General features: G+C 39.3%; 1 protein-coding gene and 1 pseudogene across 1 annotated transcript in view; one reads left to right on the top strand and one right to left on the bottom strand.

The window, feature by feature from the left end:
* The window catches only part of MPP4 (membrane palmitoylated protein 4), a 55,319-nt gene extending 29,984 nt beyond the window's left edge, over window positions 1-25,335 (top strand). Inside the window, exons 11-21 of the mRNA XM_030803188.1 lie at window positions 1,731-1,748; window positions 5,151-5,189; window positions 7,400-7,420; window positions 11,194-11,208; window positions 13,029-13,070; window positions 15,161-15,331; window positions 16,613-16,693; window positions 20,042-20,135; window positions 20,524-20,632; window positions 22,387-22,521; window positions 24,805-25,335. Of these exons, the coding sequence (XP_030659048.1) occupies window positions 1,731-1,748; window positions 5,151-5,189; window positions 7,400-7,420; window positions 11,194-11,208; window positions 13,029-13,070; window positions 15,161-15,331; window positions 16,613-16,693; window positions 20,042-20,135; window positions 20,524-20,632; window positions 22,387-22,521; window positions 24,805-24,996 (917 nt within the window). The 3' untranslated portion in view covers window positions 24,997-25,335. The remainder of the gene's footprint in view (window positions 1-1,730; window positions 1,749-5,150; window positions 5,190-7,399; window positions 7,421-11,193; window positions 11,209-13,028; window positions 13,071-15,160; window positions 15,332-16,612; window positions 16,694-20,041; window positions 20,136-20,523; window positions 20,633-22,386; window positions 22,522-24,804) is intronic.
* Window positions 23,396-23,496, bottom strand: LOC115832567 (annotated as a pseudogene).
* Window positions 25,336-25,579: the final 244 nt, after the last annotated feature.

Here is a 25,579-nt window from a genome sequence, read left to right as displayed (position 1 = left end):
TCCTGACTCTTTATCCAATTTGCCAGTCTGTGTCTTTTAATTGGGGTATTTAGCCCATTTACATTTAAGGTTAATATTATTATGTGTGAATTTTATCCTGTCAAAGCTGGAGTGTCCCAGGTCGACTTCAGACTGCTGTGCTGGCAGCGAGAATTTCAAGCCAGTGGATCTTAGCTTGCTAGGCTCTATGGGGATGGGATCTGCTGAGCAAGACCACTTGGCTCCCTGGCTTCAGCCCCTTTTCCAGGGGGAACAAACAGTTCTGTCTTGCTGGTATTCCAGGCGCCACTGGGGTACAAAAAAAAAAAAAAAACTCCTGCAGCTAGCTTGGTGTCTGCCCAAATGGCTGCCCAGTTTTGTGCTTGAAACCCACGGCCCTGGTGGTGTAGGCACCTGAGGGAATCTCCTGGTCTGTGGGTTGTGAAGAACATGGGAAAAGGGTAGTATCTGGGCTGGAGTGCGCCTTTCCTCACCACAAAGTCCCTCACAGCTTTCCTTGGTTAGGGGAGGGAGTTCCCCAACCCCTTTCACTTCCCAGGTGAGGCAACACCCTACCCTGCTTTGGTTTGCCCTTTGTGGGCTGCACTCACTGTCTAGCCAGTCCCAGTGAGATGAGCTGCGTACCTCAGTTGGAAATGCAGAAATCACCTGCCTTCTGCATTGATCTTGCTGGGAGCTGCAGACCAGAGCCATTTCTATTCAGCCAACTTGCCAGCCACTTAACATCTTATCAGAAACATTTTTTCATGACACAATCTTCATAGTGATATTTTAGTTACTTCTTCCATGTTTTGAAAAAGTTTTGTTTTAAACCAAACTTTCATTTATCAAAGGCACATGAAAATGCTAATTACAGTTTCTAATCAGCATCTGATAATTACCTATAGTATAACTTCTGGTTGGCATTTAATTTGCTTATGTGGCCTGTGTGATTTTTATTAGGCTTTCTAGAAGTCCATGCTAAAAATAGTTTTCAATATTCTATTATTATCTTCACAAATATCTAGGTCCAGAGCCTCAGGTTTGGAGCCACTGACTTAAAGGGTCCCCTCTCTTAGGGAATGTTTCCGATAGACATGATTATTTTTTAAACTACTAGAAAGACCATTTATTTTCAACTATTATAGATGATCCTACAATTAATATTATTTTGTATGTTTCTGCTCTGCTTAAGTCTTATCATACCCTCCTCCCCGCCAAAAAAAATTAGGGGCAGGCTACTGAGTCCAAAGATATAGGGCAATTTTATTAATGAAATGTTATTTATGTTAGTTTGCAGATGATTATTAAAAAGTTATTTACTAAAGGTGCACTTATAGTTGTCTTCCCTCTTTCTTTCCCTTCCTCCCTCCCTCTCTCCATCTCTCTGTCTTCTTTCCTTCCTTCCATTGAAAATTTGGGTTCCTAAAATATGCTGAAGTAAGCATGTTAATTCAGAAATTCATAGAATGCTACCCTTGTAGAACTAGCTGGGATGGAAGAGGGCAGGGTTTACCAGAAGCAAGTAGATTCCCATTTCCAACAAGGTTCAAAAATGTATCAGTTTTATAAGGTATTCATTTATCATTTTCTTACTAAATCTTCCCTGAATTTCTAGAGAATGAACCCAGAATACTAATTACAATAATTTTTACACATTACATTTCTTATTGTAAATTAATCTGAGAAACTATAGTACAGATATTGTGTTCTTTTTATCCCCCCTGCTTCAATCATTTGCTTGTACCCAGCAATTTCTATGGAAGAAGGTAAGAAATAGTATTTAGGAAAAAACTCTTATCTCCAAAGTCTTTTAGAAATTTCTTGTAGTTTAAAAAATTCACTTTAATTCAGTTCAGCTATTTATTAAGCTCTTCCTATATACCTAGTAGTGTGATAGTCATTAATACCTTAATTTATAAAAATATGTCATTCAAAGATATGCATGCAAAGTATAATTGTCCTAACACTGAGAGGAATAAAGAAAAGAGAAGCAACATGTACGTGCAGCTCCAGAGTTTAGCATAGCATATGGCAAGAACTCGATAAAAACTGTGAAACTGATGAGATGTTTTGTTTCAGCTGCTTTATACACATTACCTAACAATAAAACCATAGTGAAATTATTATTATTATTCCCATGTTATGGATGAAAAGATTGACATTGAGAGAAGGTAAGAACAGTTGTCAGTAGTTGCAAACAGTGTAGTCTGGATTCAAGATTCCCTCTGTCTAAAAGGCCCTGCATTAGGGAACAAATGGGACCTTCAGTTACTAGCCGTTCCTCTTCTCCATGCCCAGCCATCTGGATGACTCATTATGATGGCACACACACTCTCTCTCTCTCTCTCACATACACACACACACACACACACACACACACACACACACCCCAAAGAAAGATGCTGTCTGCTTCTAGAGAGGGGAAAGAAGAGGTGTCCCCTTAGCCACCAACCACAGTTCATCCTTGAATTTGGAAAGGGAAACCAGAGAACTGCAGAATGACTTTTGAAGGCTGATCTATGGGAACAAGGCTCCAATCTGTGTCCCCCCAAAACAAAAAAGGTATATGACACAGGAAGGCGAGAGCAGAAGGAGAGGGAGAGAGGGGCAAGTCCAGGGTGCCTGCTTCTGGCTTGTCTACTCAGGGTCATGTTTCAGGCTGCACTGTTAAAAGTTGTGAAGGGGAGCCTAGGCATAGACCTTGGTGGGAGCGGGGAGCTGGGAACTGTATGGTAGTGGTGGGTGATAAGGCCATGGTCTTAGCTTGAGCTTCCATAACAACATACCACAGACTAAGTGGCTTAAACAACAGATATTTATTTTCTCACAGTTCTGGAGGCTGGAAGTCTAAGATTAAGGTTCCAGCAGGGTTGGTTTCTGGTAAGGCCTCTCTTCCTGGCTTGCAGACAGCCACCTTCTTTGCTGTGTGCTCATGTGGTGTTGCCTCTGTGCATCCTTATAGGGAGAGGGAGAGGGAGAGAGAAAGAAGAGAGAGAGAGAGAGGGAGAGAGAAAGAAGAGAGAGAGAGAGGAAGAGAAGAGAAAGAGAGAGAGAGAGGGAGAGAGAAAGAAGAGAGAGAGAGAGAGGAAGAGAAGAGAAAGAGAGAGAGAGAGAGATCGATTGATCTGATGTGTTTTCTTCTTCTTATAAGGCCACCAGTTCTATCAAATTAAGGCCCCAGCTGTATGACGTCATTTAACCTTAATTACCTCCTTAAAGGCCCTATCTCTAAATACAGCCATACTGAGGGCAAGGGCTTCAACATATGAATATTGGGGGGAACACAATTCAGTACATTATCCTAGCTGATAACGTGGAATCATTGATTTGGGGAGAACAAAATCAATGGCCCTATCTTAGATCCCAGAGTCAAGTGTCAGAAAAGTCAGAGCTTCTTGTGCTGTTACTAGACAATCATGCCTGGTTTTTGTACCTTCCTCTGTAAAATAAAAATGAAAATTGTAGTCTTTGTTTGCCCTAAGGAAAAACAACTTTGTTATGTCCTGGGAACGAATGAACTCACTGTTGTTATGGATGGCTAATAACAATCTAATTATTTAACTAGGAAATTAAATTAATCTAATTAATTAGGAAAATAATCTCTAAATGAATTTAAGTAAACAAATGACAGTGCAGAAAATCTCAACCATGCCACTCGTTTATCTGTGTCCCTACCTGTATGAAACAGTGTTATTTCATAAAATTTTTCATATTTCACTTAAAAACATTAATGAGTGATGTGGTTTTTAAGGGGTGGTGATAAGTGTTACTTTATAGTATAGCTTATTCTGCAGACTATACTTTGGACTACATTTTTACAGACTATGTATTTTTGGAACATGTATAAGCCTCATTTATTAAATCGTATTTGTTGAGCACCTGGGATGTGCTGGGCACTGTTAGAAACAAGATGTAAAGTGCTGAAAGAAAAAAAAAATTCAGAACCTATATTCAAATCAACTATTTTGATATTTAAAAGAAAACTCAATTTAAGAATTAATTTATCATTTGCCCACTATGTGCAAAATACCGTACTAAGAGTCTGTAAAAACTAGTGAGACAGTCCCTGCCTTCAAGAAGCTTTCTAGGAGAACAAAGAAGGCAAACCCCTGAATGGTTATAGATGTAGAATAGATAGATGTGCAGTAGCAGACAGTTCAAGGTAGTGGGAAGAAAATGCTCTGCAAGGGGGTATTCATTCTGATCAGTGTTCGGGATGGACCTAGAAGCATGACAGGCACAGGGAACAGTGTAAGCAAAGGCTGTGATGTCCACTCTAATGGTAGTGTATGATGCGTGAAGGAGAGAAGCGGATGACAACCTTCCAAGCTGAGTTTAGATCATGCTGTAAAGAGTTTTGAGAATTAGGATAAGTAGTTTTTAAAGTTATATTCCTTTATTCTCTTATGTATACTTCAGCTAAAGGTAAAGAGAATTCACATTTATTGAGTACTTACCATATGCCTGAGCTTTTCATGCATTTTCTCAGTCCTAGCCTATATGGTAGGTACTATTACTCTCACCATTTACAGATGGAGAACAGAGGCTTAGAGATCAACTAATTTGTGCAGCATTCAAAAGCCTATGGTTTTTAATTTTTAACCATTTTATGTTATATAGCCTCCCACATCATACATTTTCATTTAATACAAGAGAGCCCTTTTTATCTCTCCAAGTAAGCAATAGTTGTAAAAGTAAATTTATCATAAGGTGGACTGAGTTTTATTGACATACATAGTTTTATTTTTATTTTATGAGTTTTATTGACATACATAGGGAATTTATTTTATTTTATTTTATTTATTTATTTATTTATTTTTAGACAGAGTTTTGCTCTTGTTGCCCAGGCTGGAGTGCAATGGTGCTATCTCGACTCACTGCAACCTCTGCCTCCCGGGTTCAAATGATTCTCCTGCCTCAGCCTCCCAAGTAGCTGGGATTATAGGCGTGCACTACCACGCCCGATTAATTTTTGTATTTTTAATAGAGACAGGGTTTCACCATGTTGGTCAGGCCGGTCTCGAACTCCTGACCTCAGGTGATCCACCCACCTCGGCCTCCCAAAGTGCTGGGATCACAGGCGTTAGCCACCATGCCTGGCCGGGAATTTTATTTTTAATGTAGACACATTTTAAATTCTGTTTCTCCCTTTCTATACTCTTTTATAGAAGATGACATGAAGATTGATGAGAAATGTGTGGAAGCAGGTAACATTTTCTCTTCATTGCTTTGCTGTTAGAAGAAATATGAAGCATGTCAATTATGGATTATCTGAAGCACAGGTGTCCAAAGGGGCCATGGGCCTTTCCTCTGGGAGAAATGTGTAAAATGACCCTCCCCCCCATCTTTCTTCTGTAGTTCTGGCACTTAGAAGGAGAAGCTGTGGTAATGTCTCCAGGTTCCCACTGATCTACTAGAAAATGCTCTAGAAAGCAGTGCTTTGTAAATGATCTCAGGAACGCTTAGTAACACTCAGCATATCAGATGGTAGAACACTTGGAAACCTCTGCTCTTTGTGAAATACCATAAAATATTGCAGTATCAAATTTTTAAAGAGCAACATATATTTTATTATTAAGTTTGATGCCATCTTCTGGTGGATTCTAGTATAAAGAGTAGTAGATTCCAAAATGATGAGACATGCATGAAAGTTTTTTACATTCCTATTCTTTATTTTTTTTGTAAATTGGGAAGAGATTTTTCAAATGTAGTGGCAGAACTAAGACTGGCTTAAGAATCACTAGGATTTTTTTAGGAGACCAGTTGGAGAACCTGGTGACAGGTGAATCAGTCTTTGCTTCATAGGCTAGTCTAGTTTTTAGAAGTGAGAGAACAATATAAAATTTTAAAACAGTGGGCATTTCAATGATTCACGTATATTTTCCAGAGCAACAGCAGAATACTGCTGACATTATGTTTATTTTACCAAGTATGCATTTTTTAAACTTGCAGTAATATTCATTTCCTTTCTACAATTTCCATTATATTTTTATTAACAATTCACATAGTTCAAAATTTAATAACTACAAAGGTATATTCAGTAAGAAGTTCCTCTCTTTCCATGTTCTCCTACTCATTTGTCTTTCTTGGGGCAATAAATGTTAATAGTTTCCTCAGTATCACCCCATACATATTCTGTGCACATAAAAGCAATGATGCGGCCAGGCACGGTGGCTCACGCCTGTAATCCCAGCACTTTGGGAGGCCGAGGTGGGCGGATCACGAGGTCAGGAGATCGAGACCATCCTGCCTAACACGGTGGAACCCTGTCTCTACTAAAAAAATAGAAAAAAAGTTAGCCGGGTGTGGTGGCAGGCGCCTGTAATCCCAGCTACTCGAGAAGCTGAAGCAGGAGAATGGCGTGAACCCGGGAGGCGGAGCTTGCAGTGAGCCCAGATCGCGCCACCGCACTCCAGTCTGGGCAACAGAGCTAGACTCCGTCTCAAAAAAAAAAAAAAAAAGCAATGATGTATATATTTCTCCTCCGCCCTTCATCACCCCCATCTTTTTTTCCAAATCCAAATGCACATAGCCTTTGATAGCAGGAAATGCACACTGTTCTGTTCCTGGCTTTTCCAACTTAACATTCTATATCTTGGAGGTGACTCTATCTTAGCACATAAAGAGCCTTGTTTTATTTTTTTAACAGCTTATTGGTTATTATATACTTATACAATCACTTATTTGTAGGCATTTGTGTTATGTCCATTTGTTTCTATTATAAACAGTGCTACAATGAATTGCTTTATATCATTTTACATGCATGAGAATACTTTAGATGCAGCATTGCCTGATCCAAGGACGCATGCATTGGTAATGTTGCCATATATTTCAAATTGCCCTCCATGTATGTTTCTTAATCCTTACTCTCTCTTTAAAATGCTAACAAGAGTTGTTTTAACTAATGAGGAAGTTGGTTTATCTCACATCCTTCTCAGCCACCTGATCAAGCCTAGGTAATCAAGTCATTCATATGCTCACTCTCCTCGTCATCACCCCCATTTGTGGGTCCCCAGCTCTTCAGGCAGGGTGCACCCCTCCTACATCGGCAAGCCCTCTGCAGCAAAGCTGAGCAGTATCCAACAATCTCTAGGGGTTTCCCTGACATTCCACTTTCCCCTTCCCTCTGAGCTTCTTTTTACATTTTATTTTATTTACCCTCTATTATTTTATTTATTTTAAGCTCCTGCTGCACCCCTGACTGTCATCATGGCTCAAATGCCGAATACCATGTCTTTCATTTAAAGTTGATATATGCCATAGAGACACCATCGATTTGACCTTGATTTAGGAAAAAAACTTAAAAGGTGGTGTATGGGCAGAAGTAGGGGGCCAGAGAATTAGACTTAAAATATAGACTCGGTGTAGATGGTCATGTAATAATATTTTTGATTTTTGCCTCCATGGAAAATCATAGATGAAGAAACATTTGAATCTGGTAAGTAAAAAATGAGTATTTGGTACTGATTTTTAAATGTATATTCTAAATTTTGATGCAAGTTATACACATATTTAGGGTTATAATAATTGTTTAAATATATCAACAGTAAAAAAAAATTAAAAAGTAACTGCATGTATCCCACATCATGTTGTCAACCTCAAATATACATCATAAAATTTATTTTTAATTTTAGTTTTTAATTTTTTTGAGACAAGTTCTCTCTGTCACTCAGGCTGGAGTGCAGTGGTGTGATCATGGCTCATTGCAGCCTCTAATTCCTGAGCTCAAGCGATCCTCCCACCTCAGCCTTCCAAATAGCTGGAACTACAGGCATATGCCATTACACCTGGCTAATTTATTTATTTATTTTGAGACAGGGTCTCAGTCTGTTGCCCAAGCTGAGGTGCAAGTGGTAAGATCATAGCTCACTGCAGCCTTGACTTCCTTGGCTCAGGTGATCCTCCCACTTTAGCCTCCCAAGTAGCTGGGACTACAGTTCCATGCCACCATGCATGGCTAATTTTTCAATTTTTTGTAGATACAGGGTCTCATTGTATTGCTCAGGCTTGTCTCCAACTCCAGGCCTCGAGTGGTTCTCCCACCTTGACCTCCCCAAGTGAGCCACCACACCTGGCCCCAATAAAATGTATTTTAAAAAATACAGCAACAGTGCAGTTGTGAGATGCAGATTTTACCTTAACCAGTGCGTCTCACAGGGTTAGTACTGTTCCTGATGCAGCATTTTGGAACTTTCTGGGAGCATTTTTTTTATTGTCACATTGACTGGGGATACTCCTGGCCTTTAACTGGTGTCTCTTGACCCATGTATCTTCTGAATGTCTTGCTGGACAAAACTCGTTACAAATATAAAAGGATCATTTTTCAACACACAAAAAGTTTTCATAAGATTTAGCATGAGAAGCACAGTGGTTTAGAAGACAGTCATTATGGAGAGAGACTTTCAAACAGAATGCAGCCATTGCCTTGTAATTATTGAATGATTTATTCCACGTATCCTGTTTATTTGATATTGCTAGTAAATAAACTGGAAAGTATATCTATACTGAATTAATTTTCTTTTTCTTTAATATATTATCTGTTATTATTGATGACATGTGGTAAATATCAAGTGTCTGTCCCTCAAAATAATGTTAACATCATTAAAAACAAAATAGGCCCCACAGAATTTTTTTTTTAAACTGCAAACCTGCTGGGGCATGTTAACATGACTTATCCAATTCCAAGTATATTATTTTTCCTCATTTTCTCCCATTTCATTGGTCTCTAATTGCTTTGGCATATTATCTTTACCCCAATTAAGGCAATTTCCTTCTTTCTCTTATCACATACAAATAAATCTAGCCTTTTATTACTTACGAAAGCACTTTTTATTCTAATGTCCACTTGTTTCTTTTCTATTTTTCTGTACTTCATATAAGGAATATTTTCTGATTTTCTTACTTCTCTTGAATCCATGCTTCTTTGTTATAAGTAAATATTAATATAAGCATCTAGTAGTTTCTTAGGTCTTCCAAAGATGTTATGCCCAAGGATTTATATTTTGAGATATATATATATATATATATATATATATATTTTTTTTTTTTTTTTTTTTTTTTTTTTTTTTTTTTTGAGACAGAGTCTCACTCTGTCACCCAGGCTGGAGTGCAGTGTGATCTGGGCTCACTGCAATCTCCACCCCCCAGGCTCAAGTGATTCTTGTGCCTCAGCCTCCTGAGTAGCTGGGATTACAGGTGTGCACCACAACACCCAGCTAATTTTTGTATTTTTAGTAGAGACGGGTTTCCATGCTGCTCAGGCTAGTCTCGAACTCCTGATCTCAAGTGATCCATCTGCCTCGTATATATATACTTTTAAAATATAAATTACTTCTTTTAAAATGTTTTTTAATATTACAGCTGGAGCATTGTATTGATTTTTAAAATTACATGTGTGGTAGATTATGCCATCTATTAATTTCCTTTCATAAAAGTAGAGAGATTGCTACAAATATTAGTTATAAAAAAAAGAAAGCATTGAGACAATGAGTTGTGAACCACTTTTCTAGATTATTTACATTTGTTTCAAAATTTCCTGTTTTCCATTAGATGGTTGGCCTGTTAGAAATAATTTAATTGATTATTTATACTTGCCCAGTGTTTGGGATTGGCTTAGTTTTTCATTCCTCTAGCTTATTCTCATCCTTCTTTGTTCTGTCCGACTGGAAAACATTCCACATGCGAAGGCTGTTGTTGAGGCCGGGGAGTGTTTGCGGGTCTGTGGAAGGAGAGGCAGTGGGTGAGACCACCGACTCCAGCCAGATTGGCCAGTTTGAACCCTGGGTTCATTACTCACTAACTGCGGGTTCTCTGGCTCTTAACCTCTCTGCCCTTCAGGTTCCTCACCTCTAAAATGGGAACAATAATTTACATGAATAAAGTGCTTAGAACAGTGCCTGGCAAACAGAAAGTGCTACACAAGTGTTAGCAGGTGTTATTACTGTGAAATCTTGTTCCTTGGGGGAGTCAGCAGCCAGTTCTTTGAGAACAGCACTGCAGAGGGAGGTGCCTACTGTAAAACGCCCCTTGTGGACTCCTCTCGGCTGGAAAAGTGAGAAGTCTCAAGCATTGATATACGTTCTGAACCCAGCTCTCTTAGGAGCTCAATTAAGGAACAATTAGCACCCAGCTGGCATATTTTCTAAGCATAGAACCCTTGGCATTCATTCCATGATGCTTAATTCTGTTACTTAGACTGCTTGGTGAGCAGTTAAGGTTCTTCAGTTTCGGTCTGTAGTCTGAATAAAGTATAGTATGATTTCCTTGAATTTCCCCAGGAGGTGACGAGGTGATTGTATAGTTTATTTAATCAGAAGCGTCATTAAAAAAAGAAAGGCTGGACATGGTGGCTCACGCCTCTAATCCCAGCACTTTGGGAGGCCGAGGCGGGCAGATCACTTGAGGTCAGGAGTTTGTAGACCAGCCTGGCCAACACGATGAAACCCCGTCTCTACCAAAAATACAAAAATTAGCCAGGTGTGGTGGCTTATGCCTATAATCCCAGCTACTCAGGAGGTTGAGGCAAGAGAATTGCTTGAACCTGGGAGACAGAGGTTGCAGTGAGCTGAGATAGCACCGTTGCACTCCAGCCTGGAATGACAGAGGAGACTGCATCTCAAAACAAACCAAAAAACAGAATAAGGCTATTTTCTGATGTCTGGAAAACAAAGAAAACAGTTTGCTTTGTATTTGATTTCCTCTGTCTTCATGGGGCAGCTGGGGATGGAAGTGTGTGAGACCCAGGAAGGGGAAGGAATGAGGACCCTCGCTCTGGCCAGAGGCTGCTGCAGCACCAGCCCCAGCGCCATTTCTACTACTTCTTCCCCTTCACAGAGCTGTTACAATACTGCCTCGGGGAGAGAGGAGAGAGAAGGCTCAAACCTGTTACTTTCCTTTAACTTCTCTCCCTTTCAAGCCCCATTTTGTGCCAACCAAGTAGAGTCTTCCTGGGTTAAAAAGCCTTCAGGGAGAGTCTTGATAGGCAACTTTCAGAAAAAGTTACTGTCCCAAGCAGCAGAGTCAGGGCAAACCAGTTTCTCAGTCCCAATAATGTGGTGATCATTTGCCTAGCCAGGCCTTACCCGAGTTACCTTTTGCTAGTGGTGACGTGCATGTCTTGCTTATGTCATTTGCCTTGATTTGATGGCTAACATGATCTTCTTAAAGGCTTAACTTTTTCATGTCTGTTTCTGCACTTACCCAAATATCCAGAGGAACTTTCAGAAGGTAATTGTTTTTATTTCCTAGATATACCAAATAGAACTATGTTTAAGATCTTTCAGTGCCTCAAAAATGAATACTTGACTGGATAATGTTTAAGATGAAGATATGGTATTTGTTGTTGTTTACGGTTTTCCCCTCATATTTACATTTTTTCCCCAGGAAACACACTTCCAAACTAAGTTTGTGAGGTTCTCTAAGGATATGACATTTTGTGGGTGAAATCAATGATTAAATATTCAGTTTCATAGACAACATTTAAAAGAACAGTAAAAATAATTAAGCTTTATGAATGTATCCCCAAGAAAACATTTCCTTTTAAACTTATTGACATATCTAAGTAAGAAAATGTATTTACTTACCAGAAGATGGAATTGATATTGGTGTGTTTTCTTTCTTTGTATTTTAAAGCACTTAAAAAAAAAAGTTAAGAAAAAAGGTTGCATATGTCCGTTCATTCTATTAACAAATGCTCTTTATATTTTATATATATGTTTATATTTGAGACAAAGTCTGTCTCTGTTGCCCAGGCTGGAGTGCAGTGGTGTGATCTCAGCTTACTGCAACCTCCATCTCCCAAGTTCAAGTGATTCTCCTGCCTCAGCCTCCCGAGTAGCTGGGACTACAGGCACAAGCCACCACACCTGGCTAATTTTTTGTATTTTTAGTAAAGGCGGGGTTTCACCATTTTGGGCAGGCTGGTCTCGAACTCCTGACCTCAAGTGATCTGCCACCCTTGGCCTCCCAAAGTGCTAGGATTACAGGCGTTAGCCACTGCACCTGGCCATATATTATTTCAATGATCAGAGCAGAGCTGTATATTTGAGAAGGAACTTAAGTAAAAAGTAATTTGAAAATAATTTTCTTATAACTTTTTTTTCTGGAGTTTTTTTCTGAGATCTCAATGAAAGGAGAAACAGGAATTCGAACTATCTCTAGATGCTGCAGAGGCACTGGGCACAGTTTTCCTCATTTTGTCTCTCAGAGTCCTGGCCAATCAGAAACATTTGGCAGCCACAGAGCAAATCTTGTCTTATATAGAATGAACCCTTTTAAGAGGGAGAAAATAAAAACCCATATCTAGCAAACAGATTAATTATAGGACTTGCAGAAAAAAAAAGTTAAAAACACAGTATGGTCAAGAACAAGGCCGGGCATGGTGGCTCACACCTGTAATCCCAGCAGTTTGGGAGGCTGAGGTGGGTGGATCACCTGAGGTCAGGAGTTCAAGACCAGCCTGGCCAACATGGTAAAACTCCGTCTCTACTAAAAATACAAAAATTAGTTGGGCATGGTGGCACGTGCCTGTAATCCCAGCGGCTCGGGAGGCTGAGGCAGGAGAATCACTTGAACCTGTGAGGTGGAGGTTGCAGTGAGCCGAGATCGTGCCATTGCACTCCAGAGTGAGCAACAACAGCAGGGGGGTGGGCAGGGAGGGAGAAGAACAAAAAACTACTTTAAGCTTATTTAAAGTTATATGATATCTAATCATAGTAAAAACATAAGAACTGGGTATGTATTTTTAAACATATCCTAAGGAAACTTATCTTAAAAAATTAATAAACTGGTTTTGGCTTTAACCATACTAGACAGAATACATTCAGTGTAATGCTCAAATTCTGTGAAGTGCATCTCTATAGTTTGTTGTGTGTGAATAATAGGATGAAAAATGCTTAGAACGTTCAGTGAGCCACTCAAGGATAAATTCAACTCTGCTGCCATCTACTAAGGTGGTCACTTGAAAAGTTGAAAATGATTTCATGAATTTATTCTAAATAAACTTCTCGCTCTCACATATTATGCTCCATCTGCTCTCTGTGCTTCAGACAAGGAGGAATTTGTTGGCTATGGTCAGAAGTTCTTTATAGGTAGGTAATAAATTAATAAGAGGTGGGCCTCTGTCACTTGTTAAATTATGTTTCCAAACCTGACACGATTTTGAAAGTTTCTTTTGCTAATGAACATTCCAGACCCGTTCCTCATTCTAGTTTCCTTTTCTTTCTGTCCTTTTTTCTTGTCTGTATTCTGATCTATTAATTATTCATTGTTATTCATCTAATTTCCACTGGGTATCTATTAATTACTCCTCAAACACAACTCTTTTTGTTTTCTTCCAGACTGTTTCGTAACCTATTTATCTTATGCTAAAGAGACAAAGTCTCTGACTTTTAAACTTACTTCTTATGGCCACATTTCTATCATCTGTCACCTGGGCAGAGCTTTGTGAAGGACCAGGTACCTACCACTCATCTAAAACCGCTCTGGGCTTCCTTCTATAGGGAGGCAGGGGAAGACTAGCAGAGCTGCAGGGTCTGTAAACTAGAAGGTTGGTTCCCAAGCTGGATGCATTTTGGAATCATCAGGGGAGCATGAAAAAAAAAAAAGAAAAACAAGGGGCCACCTTTCTGTATTGCTTTCAGAATCATTCAGCCTAAAAGCTGTTAGGTAGAGCTGAGCAGAGTAGGCAGCTACACAAAGGTGGAGAGTAAGGAGCATGAGCAGGGTGAAGAAGGCATCTGTACAGGGGACAATGGTAGCCTGGTGCAGATTCTCAGAGGCAGAGTAAAATCAAGAGGTCAGCTGCCATCACTTGGCCTCTGATACCCAGCAGGCTTTACAAAGATGCTCACTTCATCTAGCTTGGGCTCTGACACTTTCTGCGAGGCTATCGACACTGTCTGTCCCCTATCTTGCACACCTAAGTGCTCTTGATTGATACAATAAGCAAATGTATTGAGGACAACAAGGGCCAGGGTTCTCACTGTTAGAGAAGGGAGTTATAAACATGAAAAGGGGAAGTCTGGAATGAATCCTGTAGTGTTGGATTGACATTGTAGGTACTGGTGTGAACTCATGGTTTTCAATATACAGACATACAAATATAGATCGAAGTGTGCATGTGTATTTATATGTACACATAGAGTTGCTAACTCTGTCTACTGAGAGGACCTGGAAACAGCTCTGAAGATACCAGAAAGCTCTATGATTCAAAAGGCAGATTAAGCAGGAATCTAGGAGCTTAGAAATCATGACCCGTGTGTTCTACTTTGCACTGATCACACAGTCCTAAGCAACCACCTAACCTGTCTGTGTCTTAGTGAAACCACCTGAAAAACGTGAAAAATGAGCCTGCTCCACTCTTTCTACCCTGGCCCAAGCCACCCTCATCTCTCACCCTGACCACTGCAGTAGCTTCCTAACTGCTCTCTCCTGAGGCCACACTTGCTCTCCCTACGGTTTACACCAACCAGAGGAGTCTTTCAGAAACATGAATCAAATCATGTCACTGCCAACAGCTTCCCGTCACACTTCCACAGCAATCCAACACTTTCGGAGGCCCTGTGTGATCTGGCTCCAGCCGCTTCCCCAACCCTATTTCCATACTCCCTGTTGCTTACTGCCCTGCAGCTAGACAGGCTTCCTCGCTGTTCCTCCAATGCTCCAAGCACAGTTCCTTTCTCTGCACCACTGCACTTGCTGTTCCCTTGGCCTGGCTTGCCCGTCTCCACAGAGACTTCCTGATCTGGCTCCCTGCCTTCCTCCAGATGTCTGCTCAATGCCAACCTTTCAGAGATACTCTAACCTTACTGCCTATCTAAAAAAGCACCCCCATCACTGTCTATCTACCTCGTCTTCTTATAGGTACTTATTTTTTGTTGCTTTTTATTTTTGTCTCTCTTCTTCTACAAAATGTAGATTTCATGAGAAAATGGCCTTGGATTAGTTGAGCCCTCTATCCCCAGCACCCAGGACAATGCCTGGCAGGTGCTAGATGGGCTAGCACGGGGGGCATTTTCATATTTTTCCCGCATATTACTTCCCATCTTCTAACTTCAGACAGACCTGACTATATTAATGAACACTTTAGGATCATGGTTGCTACATATTTCATCAGGTGTGAAGCTACAAGTGATCTCTCCTGCCTGGTTCTTATGTTCTGTGCACTTCCCCTCCCTAGCTGGCTTCCGCCGCAGCATGCGCCTTTGTCGCAGGAAGTCTCACCTCAGCCCGCTGCATGCCAGTGTGTGCTGCACCGGAGGCTGCTACAGTGCAGTGGGTGCCCCTTACGAGGAGGTGGTGAGGTACCAGCGACGCCCTTCAGACAAGTACCGCCTCATAGTGCTCATGGGTATGTCCCAGCATGCACTGTCTCTCCTCCTTGAGAAGTCTTCCTTCTAGATTCAGGTGTCTTGCATTGGGAATAATGGTGAAGGTAGAACTCTTTATGGACCCCCATACAAATACCTTTTTTAAAAAACGAAATAAAGCCATTGTACATGTGTGTTTATAAGTAACATTTTATTGTATCAAGCTTTTTAAAAAATCTACAAGTGAATGTGGTATGCCATGGTGTCCATGAACTATATAACCAGTATTATGATGTTGTTATGACTGAGAGTTTTTTTTCCTGCTTAGAATTGTTCTGTAAACATAGATGAGTGTTTCCCCAGACAGATCATTAACCTGTATCATGAAAATAAATTCTTAACGTCCGTTTCCCTGAGAAATGTGTTAAATTCTTAAAGTCCATTCCCCTAAGAAATTTGTAACTACCTCATTTAGAAAAGTATCTAACATCTTCTGGACTGTATCTTTGGTGCTTTATAAAGATCATGGCAAAGGTAGTGCAGGAGTGACCTGCTTTTGTGACCATGACTTTTGCAAAGCTGGTCCCTGTAGCAGTAGCAACTTGTAACCTACTGCCTTCCTGTCTGCGTGTTTAGCTTCATGAGCAAGGCAGGTCCCTGTAGAGCAGAACGATGTGCCTTACAGCTGGGACCAGCAATATCATTTGCAGTCCCCATTGTAAAATGCAAATGCAAGGGCCCCTTGTTAAAAAATTATCAAAGATTTCAAGATGCAATAGCAGAGAATTCATCCAAGCACAGTATCCTTCTAAGCATGTGCCCTGTGTAACTAAACAGGTTCTATACCCATGAAGTCGGCCCTGCCTCCAGCCGGACATGGGGGTGCTGACTCGATCATCTGTCAGGAATGTGCCGCTGAATTCTGTAAGTCACAGAACCTATAATTGTTGACGCTGGTTTCTGGCTGTGACTTGGTAAAAACTTCATTTGAAGAAGAAAGGCAGAGCTCTCTGATTCTCTAAAATGAGACCAGCCAATTCTCATGGCATTCAACATTAGATGAAGTTTGCTGGGGGTCAGGTTCCTGTAATTCCTTACCTCATTCCTGAATGTTGAAGCAAGGTGGATTATTCCATGGGTCACTAGAAAAATTCCCAAGAGTTTTCTGGGTTTCTTCCAATTTATGAGAAAGGAAGTTACATAATTTCCCTAAAAATATTTGCTCTCAAGTTTCTTCAGTAGAAGGACTAAAATGATGATTCCATCACATAATTATATTTATCCACATCTGATGATTTCTGTGTGTGACTTTTTGTGTTTAGGACCCTCTGGTGTTGGAGTAAATGAGCTCAGAAGACAACTTATTGAATTTAATCCCAGCCATTTTCAAAGTGCTGTGCCACGTATGTTTAGTTTTGCTTTCATAGTAGTTTGTGTTTTGGTAAAACTTTCTTTGCTGATCTCATTTAACTATGTCATTCCATCTTTGTTGTAAAAGTATACAACACCAGGGATAGTTCTTAATTATTTCTAACCATATTTATTTTAATAAGGAAAATTGACTTATTGGAATGTAGGCAGCTGGCTTTTAAAAGGGCTTTTTTCTTTTTTTAAAATTATTATTATACCTTAAGTTCTAGGGTACATGTGCACAACGCGCAGGTTTGTTACATATGTATACATGTGCCATGTTGGTGTGCTGCACCCATTAACTCATCATTTAGCAGTAGGTATATCTCCTAATGCTATCCCTCCCCCCTCCCCCCACCCCACAACAGTCTAAAAGGGCTTTTTTCTATTTCTTAACAATTATATGGATGGCCTTTCAGGCAAACTAATAATTAGCAATAATAGTTAACATACACCCAGTGCTTACTATCTAAAAATCGATATATGCATATACAACTTTATATAAATTTATGAGTATGATTATACAATACATAGCTTTTTAAAAAATGGTGTTTTCTGGTTGGGCATGGTGGCTCACTCCTGTAATCCCAGCACTTTGGGAGGCTGAAGTGGGTGGATCATCTGAGGTCAGGAGTTCAAGACCAGCTTGGCCAACATGGTGAAACCCCGTCTCTACTTAAAATACAAAAATTAGCCGGGTGTGGTGCTGCATGCCTGTAATCCCAGCTACTCATGAGGCTGAGACAGATAATCGCTTAAACCTGGGAGGCGGAGGTTGCAGTGAGCCGAGATCGCACCATTGCACTCCAGTCTGGGCGAGAAAGTGAGATTCCGACTCAAAAAAAAAAGTGTTTTCTTATTTCCTTTTACTTGTAACTCCTTTATTTCTCCTAAGCTCCCCCTTCACTACTACCAGCTCCAAACCAACTCCTAAAACATAATCTTTCAGACTTTTCTCTATGTAGAGTTGTGTGAGTTTTTTACCCATTTAGAGTTGTTATACGAGGTTTTTTTTTAAGCTTTAAGACATTTGAGAGCTACAGTTCTAAAAATAGAAGGAATTATTTGTTTCATACTGAGATTCACCCTTCAAAAAAAAAACTTTAAAATCACTCTAAGAAAACCTGTTTTGTTGTAAAAATAGAAAAGATCAAGACTTGAGATAGAATTCCTGATTTCAAGAAAATAGAAAGTTCATAATAATGCATGTTTATAATAACGTATAATAATGCATCATTTCTAATATGTGTAAAAGGAAGTTAAAATTTTGACTGAGGCACTAAGATGCACATCTTTAAACGAGGAATGTGAAAACAAGTTAAACTCTTCACACACCTCGAGGATATAAAAGGCTTGGGGAGGGAGATTCATGGGGCTTTTCGTGGAGGCTTTTATTGGAGAGAGCCGTGCTGTGTGTTCCTGACCCGCTAACTGTGGGAAGAGTGTGTGGGTGTGCTTGCTTCCCCCTCCCCTCAAGGCAAGACAGAGGAACCTAGGAGGACCACTTGGAGAGCTTCCTATGTGTCTTCTGCACTTTGGGGGACACAGAAGAATGGTGTCCGAATTACACCTGAAAAATCCGAAGGAGGAGAGCTTACAGGAAGTGGCCAATGGCTATAATTTGGGAAGTAGCTGTCCTTGTAGGATTCATCACAGCTAGACTTGTGATGTTCCCCAAGGACCAGATCTGGGCAGGTAATGTATAAGAAAGTCAGCCCAGGGTTATATGATTCCTGCCCAGGAGGAAGCCTGAGGAGAAAAAGGCCGAAAGTGGATTCCCAAACGTATCAGGCTTTGGAAGGAATCACAGATGACGAACTGGAATAGGTATCGACTTGAGAGGCCTTGTGTTGGTGATAGGGTTTGCAAAATAACCCAATATATCATTTTGGAGAGAAAGAGCCGGATTTAAGCATTTGCCAAATCTAAAGAAAGCCACTAGCAGCCAGAATCAGTATTTGCCAAACCAGAACCTTCCTTCCTGCTTTCCTCTCCCTCCCTGCACTCTAGCCTTAGAGAGTTCTAAACCAGTGGAAGTGAGATCTATCGGGGGCAGGGAGAAGCAGGAGCAGTAGAAATACCGTGAAAGGAAAGAGAAGTGACTCACATTCTCGTCTGGCTCTCGTCTGGCTTCTCTGAGTGCAGGCTTCCCTGGTGCAGCAAATTTGAGCCAGATGTGTGGAGAAGCAGCCTAAAATCTAAGTGAAGTTTATAATTTTGATGATTATGTGGGAATGGAATTTTAATTAGTCAGTTGAGACTGGATGATGAAAATGAAGTTGTGGCATGAGTGATGATAGACTTTTAAATTAAACCTGAGTGAAAGAAAGAGTCATGGAAACTGCTAGTGTTTTTTGTTTTGTTTCGTTTTAAGATGGAGTTTTGCTCTGTCACCCAGGCTGGAGTGCAGTGGTGTGCACTCAGTGGTGTGCATCCAGGCTGGATGCAGAGTTGAAACTGTCTTACTCATCTTTGTGTTTTCAGAACCTAACATGATACCTGGAACATAGTAGGCACTCAGTACACACTAGTTGAATAAATGAATGAGCAGACAACAAATAACTTTTAGATATTTGATGAACTCCTATATTCTACATGACCTGGCACTATTTAAGTTGAAGCTGTCTGTAATCAAAGTGGCAATATCAAAGAATCAGACTGAATCTAGACTCAGCTAATCTTTCCCTCCTAGAGATCCCTAAAACGAACCACCACTCGGTTGGGTATTAATGCATCTGGTCAAGAGAGCAGAATGTCATGGGCTTTCTCTATTTCAAATTTGAGAATCTATTGTTGTAAAAAACATTCATCTAGAGGAGTCAGAACACATAGGTTCTAATTTCAACTTCACTTTTCATCAGTCTTATGAATGTGAGCAAGTTTCTCCAAAAGCTTTACTTATGAGTAAAATATAGATATTAACAGTTTACCTAAGGTAAGAGTGTGGAAGATGAAATGAGATCATGGGAAATGCACTATCCAAATGTAAGATATTATTGGTATTGCTATCTGGGAGGCTTCGGGCATCTAAAGGTTCACACATAATTCACTAGCACTTATTTTGAAGTAATAATAGGTGTTCCCTTAGGTCTTTCTTATGCTGGCTTAATACCTAGTGCATTCTTTTTCACACCATAAGCACTCAGTAAAGGTTTATAGACAAAATGATTTTTATATAAGAACTTATCACCAATTGGGGCTTCTTCTTTTTAGTTCTAGCATTTTATCTACTTGATTATATATTCATTTATTTATTTTGATTAGATATCTTTATTCAAATGCATATTGGTAATCAAAGAATTTTGAAGACACTGAAACCTTTCATTCCCTTTTTTTGATAGACACTACTCGTACTAAAAAGAGTTATGAAATGAATGGGCGTGAGTATCACTATGTGTCCAAGGAAACATTTGAAAGCCTCATATATAGTCACAGGTAAAGTAGAGGTTCAGAAGCTGATTCTTTCCTCTTGTTGTTTTACATTCGAAATAGATTCCCTATTTTTATGTATTTTCCAAAGCTCCTGGGTAATTCCTTTTGTTTCTGAGGAGTTAAGCAAGAAATGTACATCGATAGACCAGCACACCAACTCACTGGGTTTGGAAAGGGAGCAGAATGGAGTTTGCAAACCTTGGAGAACTTGAGGAAATACATAAACTCTAGATATGCTCATTTTGTTCACCTCTTGAATATCTATTCATTCTTTCTGTGTTAATAAAGTCCACATATTTATATTCAACTCTAGTGCAGTTTATCATCATGTTACTACTAATAATATTTTCCTTGTAGAAAGCATTCTGTTTTGTTTGGCCTGCTCTTGCAGGATGCTGGAGTATGGTGAGTACAAAGGCCACCTGTATGGCACTAGTGTGGATGCTGTTCAAACAGTCCTTGTCGAAGGAAAGATCTGTGTCATGGACTTAGAGCCTCAGGTGGGTCCATCATGGAATATTTATGTCCCCAAACAATGAATGCATATCATCCACTTTTTGTGCACATGCCGTAGGTTATAGTTGAGACATTTATTCTGTTAGCCTTTTAAGAATAAGGCCATTTCCCATATCTAAGATCTTACTTAACGTGTCAATTGACGACATTTTATTTTTAGTTGGGAAAGAAGTATTGCTTCTCTGACAGAAAAGCAGAACTGACTGGGTGGCCACAAAGAGAAGCAAGAATCTTTCTTGCTTTAACCTTGATCACAAAGGCATCAAGGTAACTTCTTGTGGAGTGAATAAGATGTTGCTTTGTACAAGGAGGTGAGGTTTCTATGTTGTCATATCTGTGGCTACCTTCCCGAGACCACATGTAGAACGGAGCAAGGGTGAGCAAGTTAAGGTAAGATAAAGAGCATGCAATCCGTAGGCCCAATTTTTACGAACTTTGTATTTTCTTGGTGTGTGTGTGTGTGTGTGTGTGTGCGTGTCTGTGTTTGTTTTGTTTTTTGAGACAAGGCCCTGCTCTGTCGTCCAGACTAGAGTGCAGTGGCACGATCTCGGCTCACTGCAACCTCCGCTTCCCAGGTTCAAGCAATTCTCGTGCCTCAGCCTCCCGAGTAGCTGGGACTACAAGCGCAAGCCACCGTGCCTGGTTAATTTTTGTATTTTTAGTAGAGACAGGGTTTCGCCATGTTTGCCAGGCTGGTCTGGCAATGGAACTCCTGGGCTCAAGTGATCCACCTGCCTCAGCCTCCCAAAGTGCTGGGATTATAGTCATGAGCTACTGCGCCCAGCCATGTTTTCTTAGTCATTTAGAAATATACTTTGTGTGCTAGAGAATCAGAGGAAAACAGATGGTAGCAGTATCCAATGTGAGATAGTAGCAAGAGGAAAGGGAAGTGAAGGTGAAACAGAGCTGATCCACCTTGAGAGTCTGTCTTTGTCTTTGTCATATGAAATCATGTATAGAATCCTACTCTCAGTAAATGAGATTCTCTCATGTATAGACTCTTACTCAGCTAGTAAGATTTCAATTGCTAGTCATAGCTAGTAAGAGTCAGGATTTGACCTTAATTTTGATTCTAAGACTCCATCTTCAAATTTTTAAAATGTTCATTTGTTTTTTAGAATTGAGGAGTTGAGGGTACATGAGACTATACTCTAAAAATAATTGCTAATTTCTGGTCTTAGAAATTTTGAGAAGCTTCATGTTCACTCTAGAAAGCTAGGACTTCTGTTTTTAAACGTGTATTTAGGTCAGGTGCAGTGGCTCATGCCTATAATCCCAGCACTTTGGAAAGCCAAGATGGGAGGATTTCTTGAGGCCAGGTGTTTGAGACCAATCTGGGCAACATAGTGAAACCCCATCTCTACTAAAAATACAAAAATTAGCTGGGTGTGGTGGCACACGCCTGTAATCCCAGCTACTAGGGAGGCTGAGGCACAAGAATTGCTTGAACTGGGAAGGTGGTAGTTGCAGTGAGCAGAGATCCCGCCACTGTGCTCCAGCCTGGGCAACAGAATGAGACTCCAAAATAAAACAAAACCAAATAGCTGGGCATGGTGGCACATGCCTGTGGTCCCAGCTACTTGGGAGGCTGAGATGGGTGGATCGTTTTGAGCCTGGGAAGCTGAGGCTACAGTGAACTGTGATTGCACCACAGCACTCCAGCCTGGGTGACAGAGCAAGACCATGTCTCAAAACAAAACAAACAAAAAATAAATGTGCATTTAAATTTTCTGTGTAGGATATTCAAGTGGTTCGAACTCATGAACTGAAGCCCTATGTCATATTTATAAAGCCATCGAATATGAGGTGTATGAAACAATCTCGGAAAAATGCCAAGATTATTACTGACTACTATGTGGACATGAAGTTCAAGGTAAGAGCAAGTCAAAAACTACTGTATTGCTTTCAGTGGCTTCTGTGTGGGAGAGACCTGGGTTGGGCAGGGCCAAGGATCTCTGATCTCATTGTCCTCCTCCTCCTTTTTGACCCCCTCCCCAAAAGGCCCTCAATAAAATGGTTTACTATGGTTTTATTTTACAAAAAAAAAAAATTAAAACTGCATTGTTTCTACAGGATCTGTGTTAGAGAATGTAATTTTTGTTTCTAATGGATAATGCCCTTATGATTTATCCTTTTGGATGGACATCACTTACAGATATAAAGTTTAATAAGTGTTATGATGCTACCCTTATTTTCTTTCTTTTTTTTTGGGTCTAGCTTACAAAAAATCCTCGAGCCATAGTTTGCAAAGCCAAACAGAAATTGGGCATATATGAGCTGGTATTTGTATTTTAAACAGATTATCTTTTACTTAAAAGCTTACTTTAAAAATGCTCAGTGAGTATATCTCATCTGTAAAATGATGATGGTAATAATAGAGGGGGCAAGCCAGGTGAAATTAATCAGTGATCTCATCCTAGAACAGGTGATTTTTTTCCAGTTGCAACATATATTTTACATTAAATACACTTTAAATATTGTGAGTCATAACATACATTCAGTAAGGTGTATAGAATGTACAGTTTAATGAATTTTTATGTGTATATGCACCCAGATAACCATCACTCAGATCAAGATATTACATCCCCTTGTGTGTGTGTGTTTATGTGTATGGGTGGTAAAAATACATAAAACTTACCATATTAACCGTTTTAAGTGTACAGTTCAGTGTTAGTATTTAGTGTTAAGTATATTCACATTGTTGTGAAACATCTCCAGAATTTATTTACCTGGCAAAATTGAAACTAAAAATATGAATGATTCACTAAATATTTGTATGTCATGCTTGTACAAGGGCCATGCTAATCTCTGCATCGTTTCAGTTTTAGTATATGTGCTGCCAAAGCAAGCAAAGGTATCTTTAAATTATCCTTTCTCTTATTATGTTTATTTTCATATTTTTTTCAATGACTATGGAGGTCTGATTTTCCAGTTTGCCTTGTGAACAGTGGAGTCCATGAATGTATTTGCTGAGTCTTATGGGCATTTAAAATTGTTCTCATTTTTATGGCAGTCTAAACAAATTAACAAAATTGTTCCTGGATCACATGTATGGTCACTTTGTAAAGCCACAAGATTTTGGTGCCTGCATTTGTATTTGTGTTTCAGATTGTATTGGTGACAAGTTGTACTATTTTCATGAACTAATAATAACAGCAATGAATTTAATGCATTAGTGCCAAGTGAATGCCAAATTACCTTCATTAAATGAACATTCCACAATAGTAGAAACAGATAATAACTGGCTTATACCATCCTCATGTTGAAAGTGGCCATTTTGTGTCTTTAATGTTATTCCTATCAGATTAATGTTCACTTGAAATTTATGTTTAAATTTTATTTAAACTGCTACATTTTCTTTGGTTTTATGTTGTATATGGTTAAGTTTCAAGTGTTTAGGTAGAGTAAGATAAGTTCACACAGGAAGTTGAGGGGAGTAATCTGTCTGCAAACTATTACTAAATTTTGCAAAACATGACAAGACATTAAGACTAAAAATTAAAACATAAGTTTTGTAGTTTAGAAGACATTTATTGGACCTCATTTTCTGAAATAAGAACTTCAGTCTTTTATAATTTAAAAAAAAGTTCCAAATTAAAATTTATCTCAGTAATACATTTCTAAGAAATAAAGGATGACATACTGTGGATAGTGATATACTTTTCCCAGCTTTGCTTATGATTCACATTAATTTAGAAGGATATGTTTATACCTGTTATAATAATGATATTTTCTCTACAAAAATTAGCTGGGCATGATAGCATGTGCCTATAGTCCCAGCTACTTGGGAGGCCCAGGTGGGAGGATCACTTGAGCCTGGGAGGCAGAGGCTGCAGTGAGCTGAGATGATCCCATTGCATGCCAGCCTAGGACAGAGTGGGACCTTGTCTTAAAAAAAAAAAAAAAATATTTTATCTATACTTAGCCACATTATTTTAGTAACAGAGGGTAAAATAATTACTATTTTATAGTTTGCGAATTTTGTAGAATTTTGAAAAGATATTTTTTAAACTTTACTAAAAAATCATCTGTGCAAAATTTTCGGACCTGTTTTTATACATAGTTTCACAACTGAACGTGACAGCATAACAAACTGTATTTTTTCCATTTGTCCAATTAAGTCTGTACTATCCATATTTTTCTGTTTCCCCTAAAGGATGAAGACCTACAAGAGATGGAAAATTTAGCCCAAAGAATGGAAACTCAGTTTGGCCAATTTTTTGATCATGTGATTGTGAATGACAGCTTGCACGATGCATGTGCCCAGTTGTTGTCTGCCATACAGAAGGCTCAGGAAGAGCCTCAGTGGGTACCAGCAACATGGATTTCCTCAGATACTGAGACTTAATGAGACTTCTTGTTTAATGCTGGAGTTTTAACACTGTACCCTTGTTACAGCGATCCATAGTTGCAATCTAAAATAACAGTATTTGACCCATTTTAATGTGTATAACTTTAAAAGTGCAGCAGTTTATTAATCTTATTTGAAAAAAATTTTTATTATATGGTTATGTAGTTACCTATTTGGCTCTTAAAATTTTTTTTTCCTTTACTTCATATGCAGCTGTGGCAGAAATATGAATAATGTTAAGTCACTGAGTATGAGAACCTTTCGCAGATTTCACATGATCTTTGTGAGATTTAAATAAAGAGCTTTCCTAAATAAAATAAGCAATATTTAACTTTAGAAACTGTATTTTACTCTATGAAACATGTTTTATGAAAACATCTTTTACAAAAAGTGCTTACTTGACTAACTCAGCAAGAAAGGTTTAATGTACACATTTCACATCTAAAATCAAAACCTACAAGAAACTGCACTGCCTTCACTATTTACAAATCAGCCTACAAGGAAAAAATTATTCTCATGACAGATGTGACAAACACTAATTTTCCTTACAGCCAATATCTACATGCATGCCTAAATTAGA

This window comes from Nomascus leucogenys, chromosome 22a (assembly GCF_006542625.1).
Source record: "Nomascus leucogenys isolate Asia chromosome 22a, Asia_NLE_v1, whole genome shotgun sequence".
Lineage (NCBI taxonomy): Eukaryota > Metazoa > Chordata > Mammalia > Primates > Hylobatidae > Nomascus > Nomascus leucogenys.
The sequence above is the reverse complement of the archived record's forward strand: the minus strand, read 5'-3'. Positions and strand labels throughout refer to the sequence as shown.